Source organism: Elephantulus edwardii, unplaced genomic scaffold (assembly GCF_000299155.1).
Source record: "Elephantulus edwardii isolate Elephantulus edwardi_28Jun2011 unplaced genomic scaffold, EleEdw1.0 scaffold00080, whole genome shotgun sequence".
In the NCBI taxonomy this organism is placed as follows: Eukaryota; Metazoa; Chordata; class Mammalia; order Macroscelidea; family Macroscelididae; genus Elephantulus; species Elephantulus edwardii.
The window spans coordinates 1411520-1428052 of NW_006399830.1; the positions used below are offsets into that span (position 1 = coordinate 1411520).

The 16533-nt window shown below is 57.7% G+C and overlaps 1 protein-coding gene across 1 annotated transcript in view; it reads right to left on the bottom strand.

Annotated features, from left to right (window-relative positions):
* Positions 1 to 16533, bottom strand: part of MAD1L1 (MAD1 mitotic arrest deficient-like 1 (yeast)) — a 239557-nt gene that overhangs the window by 96580 nt on the left and 126444 nt on the right. The window contains exon 12 of the mRNA XM_006889608.1: positions 10698 to 10754. Within this exon, the coding sequence (XP_006889670.1) occupies positions 10698 to 10754 (57 nt within the window). The remainder of the gene's footprint in view (positions 1 to 10697; positions 10755 to 16533) is intronic.

Genomic DNA, 16533 nt, shown 5'->3' on the forward strand with positions numbered 1-16533 from the left:
TGTGTGTGTGTGTGTGTGTGTGTGTGTGTGTGTGTGTGTGTCTGGGGTCTGCGGCTCTGCCGCCTGACAGACACAAGGGTCCCTGCTGAGCAGAGCTGGTGGCCTGTGCTGTCGATGAGAACCAGCCCACAGCTGATCCTCCAGAGTTTTCAGAGGCTACGAATCTCAGAGGAAGGGAATGCCTGCCCGTCTCCCACGGAGCAGCTGGGAGATTTGAACCACATGCCTTTGGATTGCAACGCAGCTTCTTACCACTAATGCTAATGCCAAAGCAAAGATACATGCTTAGAATCCACTAGCTGCTCCCTGGAAGGAAGGGCAATCTCCTCTTGTAATTGACTCTGAAGACCTGCTGGGGTCAGCTATGGGGCAGTTGTGACTCGAAGGTACACCCCACCAACGAGGGGTGCTGGGCCATGGCCCACTTTCCCCCGGCCACGCATGCCTAGCTCCTGGCTACAGCCACATACCGGCTCCACCTCCATCTGCCAGGAAGGTCTCCCCACAGGTCTCTGTCCCAGCACAGCACCCTTTCACCTGAGACCTGACACCTTGTGTCTCCCCAGACACCAAACCTCGCAATGCCATGACCTCTAGAACCTCCAGAAACATTTATACTACCCCAAAGCCTATGAACTCTGGAGACCCCATGTCCCCCTACAGTTCCCAGAGACCCTGTGTCCCCGACACTCCACATCCCTCATGACCCTACCATTCCCAGAGACCCTGTGTCTCCCAACACTTCACACCCTCCAGGCTCCAGGAACCTGGAGGAACTCTCAGAGCCTCCGTGACCAAAGAACATCTCGGGCCTCAAGCTACTTGTGGTCACAGCTCTGTGTTCTCCCCACAGGTCCAACCTGGTCTGTCTCCAGCACAAGACTGCAGTCGCTGGGAGTGGGACGGACGTGCGTCCATCTCGTGTTTGCCTGGGCCTCAGAGACAGCCATGCATCCATCTGCACATCTGCTGAAAGGGATCGAGCCCACAGGACGGACTGGGGCAGAGGCTGCTTGGATTCGAGGCTGCAGCGTGTGCGCCCAGCCCGCTGCTGAGTCTGTGCACGCTCCCGGCTAGGCTGGGGGTGGACAGGTCCATTCCCACAGCCCCTCCGACCTCGCACCACGCTCACACTCAGTACTGTGCACGCGCACCCACTGTTAGTCACTCGGTCAGCCCACCTCGTCACGAGTCTTGCCGTCCTTTACTGACCCTTCACTTTTCCAAGCATGATATCCGTCTCCAAGGACTGACCATTCTTGACAACATATCCAGCATAGGCGACACAACCGTCGCCACCCTCGCCTCTTAAGATGAGAAGTGGGTGCCTGCTCTCAGGAAAACGCTAAGAGACTCATCTGAGGAAGGGTGGACTCAGACCTGCAGCTTACCCAACAGCCTATCTACGAGGTGCAACCACAGGCAGCCTGCAGGGTGACGTCCACTTCCGGGGAATGTGCCGGAAGCCTCGGGCCTCTGTGCACATTTGGGAACCAAGATGCCCCTTCCAGAATATTTGCACTTGGAGGTCTGCTAGAATTGTCCTCTCCAGAGGCCCGTTCTGACCCTGTCAGGGAGGGTAGCGTGGGGCCAGCTTCACTTAGCCCGCAGTCACGAGTCTCTCTCTCCTCAACTGTGTACCGACAGATGACATTTAGGCTCGAATGAAGTTTTAAGAAAAACTGGGATAGATGGTCTCCCAATTCTCTAAAATACAGCGTGTAATTTTTGTTTTAATATTGAGGTGTAGGTGACATGCAGTAATCTAAAGGCAAATCCTGATGACACTGTGGTTCAATGCTTGCCTATTAGCCAGGAGGTTAGTGGTTCGGATTCAGCAGTGGCTCTCCGGGACAAAGATGAGGCAGTCGGCTTCTGCAGGACAAACAGCACCGGGAGCCTTGTGGGGTCGCCGTGCGTCCTGATCAGCCTGATGGCAGGGGGCTGGCTTCTGGGCTTTGATGTTTACCGACAGATCCCTGGTGGTGCAGTGATTAAACGCTCAGCAGCAAACCAAAAGAATACAGCAGCCCTCCTTGTGAGGAAGACGGGCGGCCTGCTTCCATCAAGCCTTGAAACTCCGTGGGCAGTTCACTGTCCTACAGGGCTGCTGAGTCCGACCAGGAGCCCGCACACATAATCAGCTGGCCAGCACTCAGCGATAACGTACCCAGGCCACGCAGCACAAAAGCCAGCCTGTCCCCCGGCCCACTCCTTCTCAATAACCCAACGACGAACACTTGCTTTTTACTCTGGGCACTCCTGGGTTCACTCTTTAACTACAATTGTGAATAATTCATTCACTTTCCACGTTTTGTTTCAGAGTGCACCATTTGGGCTTATTTATGATTTCTACCACTGTTCACTTTCTTATTAACTTCTTCCTGGATCTTTACAAATTCCTACCTTCTACTTCACATACACAACACTTCTCTTCTCTGCCTCCTTGAACTGGATGCTTAATCCATATTATTCATACTTTCTTGTTCAAGAATATAAATATTTAATGCACGTTTTCTTCTGAGCGCTACTTTCACTGTTTCCTGTGGGGGTGTTTCTGGAAGAGCCATTTCCGGATTTTACGTCCTTTTTAATTGAATTTCTTCTTTAAGTGGGGTTACTGAAGATGGGTTTATTTCTCAGTCGGCTGGCTGCTTGTTTAAATGCTCAGGTGCCAGGAGGCAGCTTCATTTTTTTTGCTCCAGCTTTGTTCACTTCACACATGGTGCCTTCTCTGCGAAAGAACTCCTACTACTGCCTTTTCTGAGTTTCCATGGCGCTGCACTCTGGCATCAGGCTCCAGGATGAAAGCCCGGAAGCAGAGATCCTTTGCCATTGCGGGCCCCCTGCCTGCTGGGCAGGCCTCTGGTCAGTGATAGAAAGCACACAACCAGGGCTCTGACACAGCGCCCTGCAGGCCAGAGGCGAGCTGTCCGTGGGCCTCCCAGGCTGGAAATGGTGGAGGGACACTGTCACAGCTTCCTGCCCGCCTGGACTCCTGACCTCTGGTTAACAGCACAATGGTATTTAGTCCATGGAGTTGGAGTCAATTCTGCAGCAGTGGGCTTGTTTTCTTTGACATGTCAATTTGCTTGACAGTTCCCACGGTTCATTCATCTCCTCCGCAGTTCCTCCATGTACCGACGGCCTGCACACCCCACCTGCGCATACCAACGGCCCGCGTGCCCACCTGCACAACAGCACCTCTAGGCCCGGAAACCACCTGTCCGCACCCACCATCTCTGGGCCTGAACTCTCTGGCGTCCAGGGCCTCCCCTTCCTAAACGCTCGCTGTCATTTCCAGCTGGTTCCGTTTTGCCGCCCCCCTTCAGCCAGTCTTCTTTTAACGGGAGAGTTTAGCCCATTTATGCTTTTGATGCAATGTTTGCTACATCTCAGCCACGACTGTGGGGATGGGGCTGGACGGGTGGGTCTCTGCTGCTGCCCGGGCTGTAGCCGCCTGGCCGGCACCGGACAGAGCTGTGTTTCTGCTTCCTCCATGATCGCTTTGTCGCCTCTGAGGCTGGAGCACTAGGGGCCTCCCACGGGCTGTACTGTGTGTGATCCTCGCGTGGCTGAGGTCTCACAGAGCTCGGTCTAGTGTCCACTGTCATAACCCTTGTTACTCTGTGCTGTCGAATCAACGACAACTCACAGCAACTCCGAGAACAGACGGAAACAGCCCTACCCCACACACTCCTCGAGAGTCCACTGGGGCTGTCACTGGATCGCTTTGTCCTGTTAGAACTCAGCTTTATGGTAAACCTGTTTCACTGTTTCTACGCTGTTGCAAGCTGCTGTTTGCTCACCTCCGTGTCACGGTGAGCTTATGGACCCAGGTGCACACAGTCCTGCCTCGGCCACGTGCCAGCTAGCACCCTGGGGGTCATGGCTACGGTGTCGGCACACCTCCCTCTTGATGCCCACTGCTTCACCTAGCGTAAGGCCCTCCTCCGGCCACACACTCTCCTGGTACCATGCCCACAGCAAGCGGACAACCTGCTGGCTGATCAGTTCTTTTCTGTGCTGGTCACTCGCTGGGTCTCAGAAGTAAAGCACAAAGTCCTCCCAGAGGTGGTGTTGTGCAGGTGGGCACCATAGTCGAGAAGCTCCAGGCGGCCTGTTGAGAGGGGGCCGCCCTCGGGCACACTGGTGGTACAGCCCCCAGCACCACAGCAGCCCCCAGAGAAGGGTGACGGCACCTTCCCGCAGCCCCCAGCACAGTCGCAATGCTGACGACCTCGGGAGGCCCCGATCTTTTGTAGTTAGGTGTGTTTTTAACACTGATTATCAGCAAATGGTGTATTTCATTCTCCTGCTGTTAGTCATGAGAAAGTCAACATTCTTCTGCCTTCCCTCCCCACCCCTGACCTTTGCCACCTGCCTGCCACTGCGTTCTCAGGCTGGGCACTGCAGTTTTACGGTGTGAAGACTGGCAGCCAGCCTGCTTCAGGCACAACTACTGACCCGTGCGCGTACTCACTTCACATCTGGGCCTCAGGCCGGCATTCTTGTGCCATTTCCGAGGTTTCCTCAGGGTGTTGTTAACGGTACAGACAGTCAACGTAACGCTTCAACACACTACCGACCAAGAGCCACAGTCACTGAGCCAGTTCTGACTCCTCCGCGCTGGGGTCCCCAAGGCTGTAAATGTCTGCGGGAGAGGATGGTCCATCTTTCTCCTGAGGAACAGCTGGGAGATTTGAACCACTGGTCTTACGATCACAACCCAAGAGGAAACGAATCAACAAGCCAGCAAATCATGTGAGTTGCCTGCCACTGACTGTCACTCTATGGGGTGGTCTGAGCGGACCTCCAGCATCTCCGAGGGAGCAGCACAAGTCCAATAGCCCTGGGTATGGCAAGCACCCTCTTTACCACCACTAAGCAGATCTTGGTTCTCCAGCCACAGACGGGGAGGCAGAGCTGGCGGTAGTCACCTGCCATGCCCTCCAACCACCGTGCGGGCCAAGGACTACAGCTTAGCTCCCGTTCTCTCTGCGCACTCTCAGGGAGCCGCTGTGGGGGATTTCCTCGATCACTGTGTGCCACCTCCGTCCAAGGCTGGGTCCACCTCCCAGCATCAGTGCTCCTGGGAGCTTGTCCCTCCCAGCTCCCTGTCATATGGTCCCAGCTGCAGGCTCTCCTGACCGTAGCCTGACTGTGGCTGTGAGGTTCAGCACCCTGCCATGCACACAGGTCTGCGGGGGAAGGAACGGGCCTGATCAGCCGAAATCCTGATGGTCTGGGGAGAGCCAGCAGGTGGGAGCGTCCCCCAAGCCCAAAGCTTTCTGCAAAGCTGCCTTCTGAGCACGATGCCCACTCAGCTCTGCCACCTCCGCTATCTACCCAGAAGACACCAGGACTGCCGCTATCAGAGCCACACCCGGGCCCCGGTGCTGCCCTGGTGTCTGCACGTGTGCCCTTCACCCTGCCCCGGGTCTCCCTCCTCCCTGGTGCAGCTGGCATCATCTGCCCTGTTCCCTCTCTGCTCATCCTGGGAAGGCTTCTGGAAAAGAAGGGAGAAGTGCTGGCTGAGGCCTGGATGAGTGAAGCCCAAAGCAGGCACTTTATGCTGAAGAGTGAACTTGGCGTTCCCTCCTGCCCTTGACCTACAGCCTGTGAATGAGTGCCCAGGCCCTCCTCTGGAGAGGCTGGTTCCCTTTTGAGAACCCAAACCTCAGCCCAGGACATCTGTCGAAAAGAGGAGAAACATCACTGATATTTAAAGATTCACTGTCTGCTTGCCCCCTAAATGCCCACGTCCCTCAAGTCAGCTCCAATGTCTCCCTAGGGTACCATCCCCACCCGACCTCTCCAAGCTCCTGTGTGCCCCAGGCTCTGGTGCTGGCCCCCCATTAGACTCCACCCTGGCTGTAACCCTCTCCCCACACCACAGAAGTGCTCCTTGAATCAAATTCCACTCCTTGGCTGTGTGCCCCCATCCCAGCCCCTCATACCCTGGCAATGCTCCCCCATTCCCGCATCAGACTCCACCCCGTCCCAGCGTCCCACACCTTGGTGGTGCTCCTTGCATCCGACTCCATGCCGTCCCTGGTGGTCCACCCCCATTCCAGACCCTCACTCCCTGGCAGTGCTCCCCCATCCCCGCATCAGACTCCACCCCATCCCAGCCCCCACACCCCAGAGGTGCTCCTCCCATCAGACTCTGTGCCCTGGCCGTGCCCCACCCCATCCCAGCCCCCACACCTTGGTGCCTCTCCCATTGACCACTTCGGCCCTGATGGTGCCCTAAGCTGCAGTGTGGCAGAGACCAGCCTGCCCCTCTGCAGACTGCTTCAGCTCCCTCCCTGTCCTGTTCCCATGCCCCAGCCGGCTGGGGTTCTGGTTCAAAGGGGGCACAGCTCACTCTCAGCCACATGCACTAACGCCCTTGCTGTTAGCAGGCACAGGAGGTGAAGAGAAGACTGGAAACGCATTAACATTGCAGCCAGCAACTACCTATTTCATACTTCACTGAGTAAAGTCCGTATTTAGAGCTGCTTCAGGAAAAGCAACACAAGCACTAATTGGATCGCATCTCCGAGAGGTCTCACTAAATGGCTCATGGCCACGCGGCCCGTCCAGAGCCCTCTCGAGGACGCGTGCTTGCGGCAGCAGGGGGCGAGCCCAGACACCGTGGAGGCTGTGTACCCACGTGAGAGCACGCACACACACGAGCATGCATGTGCACTCACAGACCCTGCTGACACACGTGGCGCCAGGCATAGGCCCAACACAGCCCTAGGTTGCGCGCGCGCATGTACACACACGTCCACTGAGGTATGGCACCGTGCCCAGGCCCCATGCAGCCCCTCACATGTGTGCACACACACGGACACATGCATATGAGCACCTATGGCCACACAGCAAGTATGGGGTCACCCCCAGCACCCACACAGTCCCTAGGGGGCACTTGTGGACACACCAGTGTCCTGCTGAAGACAAGGGTCTCATAGCAACATTTACAGAATATTCCCGGGCCTCCACAAGAAAAAAGACTGATATGATAGTCCAATTACAAAATTGCAAATTACATGGAAAGACTTCTCACAGAGGAAGACATTCAGGTGACCAACAGACAGAAGAAATGCTCCAAATCACTGACCATAAGAGAGATGCAAATCAAAACCACAATGAGGCAAAGTTTAGCAGGGCAGCAAGTAATAAATGTTGTTGTTGTTGTATTGTCGAGTCAGAACTGACCCCAGCTGACCCTCCAATAGGTTTTCAGAGGCAGTTAATCGCCCGGGAGGAGACTGCCCAGCCTTCTCCCACTGAGCAGCTGGTGGCTTCAAACCGCGAGCCTTCGGGATTGCAGTGCAGCTTCTTGCCACTAGGCCACCAGGGCTCCCTAATTTGGAAGCAGGAGTAGCATCCACTTCTGAAATAGCTTGCCTCCAGAAACTCTATGAACGTCATCTCAGAGGCAGCACCCTGAGGGCTCTGGGACTGTCCCTGGGATGCCACGTTGTTCAGACAGACAAGTGCCAGTGTTCTTGCTGCACAAGTTTTTCCTTCTCCATTTTTAGGGAATGAGAGGGGTCCAGACACCTGCACCCCACGGCCGGCAACGGCCAGGTCTTCGTCATCTCTGGCTGCTGGTTTCCAGGAGCAGACCACCTCACAAGGCCGAGGCCCAGCCGGCACTTTTGGAAGTGCTTTCATCACCTTGAAGAGCCCTGGTGGTCCAGAGAATAAACACTCGCCTGCTATCTAAATGGTCCATGGTTCCAATCCACCGGCTGGCCCATGGGAGCAAGGTGGACAGTCACTTCTATAAAGACACACAGTCTGGGGAACCCCATGGGAGACAGCAATGAGACTGGTGGCCTGAACAGAGAAAGGGGTGCCAGGAAGGAGGGTTAAGTTCCAGCCGGCCACTCCGGCCACGGAAACACGGTATAGAGCATCGTCTGGGTTGTGAGCTTGGAGGCTGGAGGTTCAGCGGCAGCTGTCCCCTAATGCCCTTAGGAGAACTTGGACGCAGGAGGGGAACCAGAGCCCTCAGCCACAGAGTCTGAGAGGGTGTCAGCAAGCCCCTTCCCCACACAATGGGGCGCGCTTCTGGGAGCATCCGGCCATATGGAACCCCAAGAGGAAGGCTGCATGCATGGTGCTGAAGACATGAGGCGTAGCTACCCCTCTCTGTCCCAGAACCATGCAGACACCACCCTGCTCCATGTGGCCACGTCCACCCTAGCGGCCCATGGACAGCATGCTGGCCCAGGGAGGACATGTCAACAGAGGACTCCAGCGTCCAGATGGGTGCTCTGCCCAGGGTCCACCCTTGAGAGGCAGGTGTTGCAGGCAGCTTGACCTGACCCCTTGCTGTTTGGGCCCTGACCACCCAGCACTTTCTAGCCATGAGAACTGGTGGCCGGGGACGTGTCTTCTCTGTGGGGCCACTGGTGGTCACCCAGGCCTGTGGCTCTCAGATGTCATGAGGGCTAAGTCCTCACAAGCCTCACTGAACCAGGATCTCTGGCCCGTGAAGCCAGTCTCATACCGCTGAGCCCCGTCACCTGCTGTTCTGGCCCTGCCGTCCCGGTCTAGCCCTGGGCCCGCCTGTCCCGGCCCCACTGCCCTGGCCCCATGCCACCAGCTCCACCATCCTGGTCCGCATGCCACCAGACCCCACTGCCCTAACCCTCACCATCCTGGCCCTCCTGTCCTGGCCCTGTGCTGCCAGGCCCCACCGTCCTGGCCCCACTGCCCTGGCCCCATGCCACCAGCTCCACCATCCTGGTCCCCATGCCACCAGACCCCACTGCCCTAACCCTCACCATCCTGGCCCTCCTGTCCTGGCCCTGTGCCGCCAGGCCCCACCGTCCCGGCCCCACTGCCCTGGCCTCCATGCTGCCACCAGGCCCCACTGCCCGGACCCTTGTCATCCTGGCCTTCCTGTCCTGACCTCATGCTGTCAGGCCCCACCGTCCCAGCCCTCCCCTCTAAAGGCCCCATTTCCCCAGCCCCACCGTCTAAGTCCTCCCATCCTGACCATCTTGGTCTGCCTCTCCACCCCTCCCACCCTGCCATCCCAGGAAAGGCAGACATTCGGGGAGCACTGGAGCGGAGGAAGAGGACATTTAATTACAGATTGTGAGCAAAGTGATGTCCCTCAGAGCCGAAAATACAGCTCCAGCTCTTTCTCTCTGAGGTCCAGAGAGCTCGAGCGAGCCTTTCACAGTCACAAGCACAGGGCCATGGCCCATCAGGAGTTCAGGGAGAGCAGGGACAGCCCAGATGTCCTCCTGGGGACACTCACTCATCTACAGGCGAGCATGGACTGTGCTCACACTGACTAGTTAGCATGGCTTGGCTAATTAAGAACAGAAAGTCAAGCAGCCTTGTCTTGTCATCTGCAATTAGCTAAAGAGGTCGAAACGTTTCCTTTGCTCCTGTTTTAAGGCTTCTCTGTTTCCCCTGCACCAACGGTATCATGGTCTGAGAACCTCAACTTGAAGGCTGTGGTCCAGGAGAGATGCACGAGGGACAAGGTGAGGGCCCATGTGGTGGGCAGAGCGTGGGACAGAGAAATCCCAGGAGGACCAAGCCCCTGAGCCTCAGCTGTGTGGGTGCTGGCCTTGTGCTGGTCTCCAGGTGGCCGTGGGTGGGCAGAGCAGGGCTGCATCCACACAGGAAATCACCACTACACCCCTTCCTGCACCCTGGCAATGGGTGTAGACGGACTGTGTACCCTATAGCCCTGTACCCCTGAGGGGCAACACATCGTCCACACCATGTGTGTCCTGAGCCACACACCACACCTATCTGCCCTGTGTCACACAGCACGTGTGTCCCCGTCCATCACAGCCACTACGCGGCACCCCTTCTCTTACTTGAATTAAGGACCTGAATTCTGTTCAGGGCCCCAGGTCCCTGGAGCTAAGGCAGGACTTGAACACAGAGTCCATACCCCTGGCCTGGCCTGCACCTGAGCTAGGATGAGGTTCCTGAGGGCCAACAGAACCCCGCACCAATGGAGGCCCCAGGGGAGTGGTAGAGGCCGAGACAGACAGACACACAGGTACGTGCGCACGCGCGCGCACACACACACACACACACACACACACACAAACAGAGGTCCCTCCACATACAGCCAAGCCCATGTGCATACTTACCTCACACGCGAGTGCCCGCACACACACACCCCTCCCTCCACCTGCAGTCAGCCTGTATGGACATGGGGACACACACACACACACACACACCCCTCCCTCTACCTGCGGTCAAGCCTGTATGGATGTGGACACACACACACACACACACACACACACACACACCCCTCCTTGCACCTGCAGTCAGCCTGTATGGACGTGGACACACACAGAGCCCCACTGTGGCACCCTGCACCATCAACTCTGTCCTTCCGTGAAGCTGACGGTATGTCCATCACGCATCCCCTCTCTCCCGCTGTGACATTCACCTCATCTGACTAAAACCCAACTGGGTTACACCCGTCCACTGTCTGTTCCCGCCCACCGGGACGGTCCTGAGAGCAGGACCTACGAGTGACATCAGGTCCCACACACAGTTCTCAAGGTGACAGGGTCCCATTTCCTGGGGAGCCAGACCCCATGTCTGACCACTGAGCCAGGACCTGCGACATGGGGACCACACACGCACCTGTTGGGGGGACAAACCGAGGGTCCTAAATTGTGACCCCTTGTCCGGTAGCTGTCCCAAGAACTCACCGTTTCAGCTCTCAGTTTGTGGCTTCCCAGTTCCTCCAGGGCCTGTGACAGCTGGGCCTGCAGACAGAGAGGTCAGGGCTTCAGAGAGTGTGGCCTCTCCAACCCTGCTGCCCACCCTCACCAGGATGGCGGCTGGGAGCCGTGGCCACGTGCACATCACCCTGAGGTAAGGCATGAGAACCCCCATGTCATCAAAGGTAACTGAGGACACACGGAACACAATACCCATAGTCCACCAGAGACTGGGGTGGGGGGCTGCAGACTGGGCAGTGGGTGGTCAGATAAGAGATGACAGGTAAAGAAAGGACAGAGAGGACAGGGAACAGTGCAGATGGCAGGCAGGTGCCACGTGGACGGCACAGGTAAGTAGAGGGAGGTGCGCATAGAGACAAACAGGAGGAGAGCAGGCAGGGGTGCAGGTAACAGGTGCACAGATGGCTGACAGACGCCAGAGAGAGGGATGCACCGATGGCCCCAGATCCAACCCAGAGGAGTCACACAGGTTCCCAACCCAGGGGCCAAGCTGGCCTGCACCCCGAGTGTCACCAAGCCTGTCTCGGGGGTCCTCAGAGCTCTGGTGACAGAGGCAGGGAATAAAGGAAGAGGCCCGGAACAGCCCTCAGATGCGCAGTAAGTCCAAGGCTCAGGATGATGGGGCACCAGGGCTGCACTTGTACTCGCCCCTCGAGACCCCGGGACCCCCACAATGTCTGCTGCCCCAGGGGGCTGGAGCTACACAGCCCCTTCAGACCAGTGTCCCTGGTGGCACAGTGACTTAAGGGCTCAGTTGTCCAGCAGGTGCCCCCAGTCTGCCCCACAAACTCACGGCCTCAGAAACTCTCCCGCAGTCCTACCCTCTGGGTCACCGTCAGTCAAAATCAACGGCGGCGGGGGCTTGGGGTTTGGCTTTGAGTGGCTTTTGGTGACTGGGTCATGCTTATCTGGGGAGGCACTAGCCTCCAACAGAGAACTGCTCCTCCCGCGCGGGGAGCAGGGAGCAGGTGTCTCTGGCGAGGGAGCGCTGCAGGTTGGCAAAGCCAGGAGCCCAGCTGCTCAGCCCAGGATGGGCACCGACATCTGCCTGAATCAAGTCAGCAGAGGACGGACAAGGGACTGCGAGGTGTTGTGAAGCTACCAGCCCCAAGAGCCTCAGGGCCTTGGCCAGAAAAGAACAAGGCTGAGTCGCCCGTTCTCATGCCATAGCTGGTGTCAGACTGATAGAGGCTCAAAGTGGACACACTCTCCAAGGACCAATAACTTCTGGGGAGCTGGAGAGCTTTACCCTATGCGGTACCCCAAGGCAAGGTAGTGCAGGGACCTTTCAGAAGAGCGGGAAAACGCTCTCCCAGGACTTCATCCAGCTGCGTTCCCGGGCTTCTGCAGTCATTAGGGGGTGACCGACAGTGGATTAGGGGAAGAGGGTGGTTCCTCTGCGGACTTCTGCAGGGAGAGGCCAACGTCCCCACATGTCATCAGATAGCTCGCCCCTCACTGTGCCCAGGCCTCTGCTCGGTGATTTCAGGGACCGTCTGAGGACGCAGCTGCCCGGTCTGTGCCCATGGAGTTTTCTGCAGGAAGCACAGGCCTAGCTGGACCTGTGACCAGACACCGAACAGCCCCCGGAGGCCCAGGAGTGTCACATCTCAGCACGTCCCTGCTCGCGGACATTCGTCGGACAGCTGTAACAAATCACAGCCTGGCCCTGCGGAGCCAAGCGGGCCTTGTCCACGCACCTCTCTGCCGGTGTGACACGACTCAGGGCGCCAAGGAGCTATTTTTGTCCTGAAGTGAGAAGCTGCCACCTGGTGACAGAGCTCCCCTGCAGTGGCCGTTCCAGGGCGCAGCAGGGGCCAAACGCGGGCCTTTAGGAGGCTCGAGAGTGGCCCCAGCCCCACACACTCGGTGAGGCCAGTCTAAGCCTGGCTCCTGGCCCAGTGTGACTGCCACCTCAGCTGTGTCACCGTGTGGAGGAGAAAGCAAAGCAGACCAGCTAGTGAGCCCTGGGCCCAGCCTCATCAGGCATGCCAGGCGAAGACGCGTGTCTCCTCAGCCCTCCATCCTCCCTGAGCTGGAGGCAGTACAGTGATCGAGATGGGGCGGCTGCCCCTTTCGGACCCGGCAGTACTGGCCCACACAGCTACAGTGGGGCCATGTGTCCAGGTGGGGAGACAGGGCCCCTCCCAGGCTGACCCCTGTGACTCAGGGTCTCAGAGTGCAGGTGGGGCAAGGCTGCAGGAAAATGCATATTTAGGCCCCAGGCGGGCTCCCCAACTTCTCATTCTCACAGAGATGCAGAGGCAGCACCCCAGCTCCTCACATCCAGAGGTGCAAACAGTACCCCCAAACTCCTCACTGAAACACAGCACTTGGACTCCAAGCTCCTTACAGCCATCAGGACTGCTGCAGTATGGAACTGTCACCCCTGAACTCCCTACACCGTGGGGCTGAATGAGGAATGGTCTCATCACACACCCCTCCACGTGACATCCCCACACGGGCAGGGAGGGTTCCAACACCCAGCTGTTGTGTCTGCTTCCAGCCACATCCAGACCTGGGCCACCCAGTGCAGCCCACCGCGAACGGGGACACTCTGAGGACTGCCCACAGCAGCAGAGGCTGCGCGAGGGGCGAGGGCCGAGGGCTGAGGCGTGAGGGGGGTGAGGCGTGAGGGGCGAGGGGCGAGGGGCGAGGGGGGCGAGGGGGGCGAGGGCCGAGGGCCGAGGGGCGACCGATAGCCCTGGCTGAGTCTGCTCTGACTGCCTGTTTGTAAATGCATAGAGTGCACTCAAGGGGATGGAGGGCAGCAACGCGAAGACCAGCTCAGACAGATGGGAAGGAAGGAAGGAAGGACACGCGGAGCGAGGCGGGGGTGGGGTGGGGGCGAAGCCTAGAAAGGGAAAAGACATGGGTGGGCACTGAGGAGGAAAGTGCCCACCCCAGGCTCTCGCCTGCATGCCCTGGTTCTGGTTCTCAAGCTCCGCAGCTCACATACCCAGTTACAGCTTGCACCCTGGTTCCGGCTCTCACGCCCCGGTTCTGGCTCTCACGCCCCACTTACAAGCCACATGTCCCGGTTCCAGCTCTCATCCCTGCTCCCTTCCTCTTTTTTTTATTTTATTTTATTATTTTTGTACGTGTACCGTCAAATCAGATCTGACTGGTACAGGAGGAGATTGTCCCTCCTTCCCCGGCAGAGCATCTGGTGGATTCGAACCATGCACCTCTGGGATTGTAGTTGCAGCTCCTTGCCACTAGGCCACCAGAGCTCCCCCTGCTCCCTTCCTCTTGACTCCTCATCTTGCCCACCAGGGCCTGGAGTGCAGGAGGGGGAAGGCCACACTCATCCTCACCGGCTCACAGTCCTGGAGGCTGTGACCCCACTGCCCCTTACGAGCTAAACAAGACAAAACTGGTGTGGCAGCCCACTCCCCACCACGCACCCCACGAAGCTGCTGCCGTGTGCACAGTCAGACGCACCCCTGTGGCTGTACTCCCACGTGAACGGGACCCCCACACGGCCAGAATCGCATGCAGCTGGTGCCCCAGCAGCCTGTGTGCCGTCAGCACCCTCCATGGCAGGTGTCCCAATGTGCCCACATGCCCAGGGTCCCCACGTACTGAGAACAACTGCTGGCTTTCAGGGACCCTGAGGCCCTGTTCCCACAAGAGTGCAGAGAGTCCTGTCACTACAGGAAACGACAGAAACTGCTTTGCAGTTTCTGTCAAAAGGGCAGGCAAAGCAACCCCCCCCGCCCCCCGCACACACACAGGGCAGCCCAGACATCAGGTAGAGCCCACACAGCCCCAGGGTGAGGTTCACGCACGAGGTACCATGTTGGGCGCTGACCACCTGAGGTGCAGGCCTGCGTGGCCATCCTAGATGGATGATGGCAGGGATCACCCCACAGCACATGCACCTGAAAGCTAGCACACACCTGGTCGGGGGGCTGTCACACCTGCCTCCCCCTGCTGGGGACGGGGTGGGGAGGACATGCTGCCGACGGCCGTGACTCGCATAAGTCCCTCTCCGCAGGACTGCCAGGCCCCTGAGGTCATCACTGGCCACAGGGATCCGTACAACACAGGAAACCCTGGCTCACTGGCGCCTCCTCGCCATCTCTGCCCACCTTGCTTTTTCTCTCCTCCCCCAACAGGGTCTTCCTCCAAGGACCGGTCCTTCCTGGTGACCAAGCTTCACCCTCCTTCCCTCTAAAGCGCTCCAGGTCGGATCTGTGGTTTCTCCATGACACATCTAACAGCCTTCCTTGCCAACACCACATTCTTCTGTCTTTTCTATCCATGTCCAGCCTCTGCACACACACGAGGCTGCTGGACGCTGGCGGGGAGACTACACGCGTCAGCAGGAGCCTGAAAGGCTGCCCTGCACTGTCCCGTCTTCACCGCCTTCCCCCACGCCCTCCCACAACCTACCCGGACCTGCCAGTGCCCAGTGCCGTCAAGCCTGCCCTGGAGACGGCTCGTACATCGAGCTGGAACGCACTCGGGATTGTGCTGTGGCTCCGAGGACTCGTCTTCCTCATCATCGGCTCTCACTGCCAGCCTTGCTCTGCCCCTTCAGATCGAGCTGCCTCCATCCTCCACATGGATGGAGTCAACTGGATCGCTGTGTAGCCAGCAGTCAAGTCCATGTGCACAATTACTGTTTCTTTTTTTAAATTTGCCGTCAGTAAGTGGTTGGTTGTACAGTATCCTATCATACAATCTCTGGTCTGGTTTCTGTCACCAAGGCTGTGTTTTCCACCTACCAAGCCTTCTTTTTGGTTTCCAACTTTCACATCCCAATCTCTAGTTACCATGCAAGCATCTGACGGTATCGTCGATCCGTTTCAGAACTGCAGAGTCAGCAGAGACCCTTCATTTCCTCATCTTTGGCTCTGGTCGCTGCTGTGTCCCCACAAAGTTCTGAACCAGTCTCCTGGGGTTGCTCCTCCCCATCTGCTTCCCCGTTAACACCACAATCACCACTCAGGGAGCCTAGCAGACAGCGGGACACACTCAGCCGGTCAAGGGAAGGCCAGCGCTTTACCCACCCAAGGGCAGCATAGGAGAAAAGGCAGCACGGCCTACTCACCTTACTCCTCTGCTGATCTGCTCACCCACCCACACGCTCACACAGGCCTACCCATCCAGTCACCCACACAGCCATCCAACCATCCAGCTGCCCACCCACCCAAGCAGGCATGTATCCGTCCATGTGCAGCTCGGTGCATAATCACAGCAGAGATTGTGAGGTGCTCCACCATCAGGCGGCTCTTCACTGTTATACGTGGGGCCCGATGAGTCACAGCCCAGTGAATGGCACCTAACAACAAAAGACCCAAGCACTCACCCGTCCACGTGCTCAGATATCTCTTCATGTGTAACCACCTACCCATCCATCCATCCATCTGCACAGCCATTCACTCACATACCCAGGCTTCTGTGGAGAAGAGGACTCAACAGCCTATGGACTGTCAAAAGAACAGATATCTCTTGGAGAAAGTGCAGCCAGAATGCTCCTTGGGGGCAAAGATGTTAAAACTTCTCACATACTTCAGACATGTTGCTAGAACAGGCTGTTCGTTGGAGAGGGACATCATGCTTGAAAAGGTAGAGGGTCAGTGAAAGAGGAGAACCCTCAACCAGGCGGACTGACACAGTGACAGCCTCAATGGACTTGAGTGTGTCAAGAAGTGTGAGGACGGCACAGGATAGGACAGGGTTCTACTGATCTATTCCACAGGGTCACTATGGGTCATACTTAACTCAATAGCACCCAACAACACCATCCACCCACCCACCCATCCATCCACCAACCCATCCATCCATCCATCCA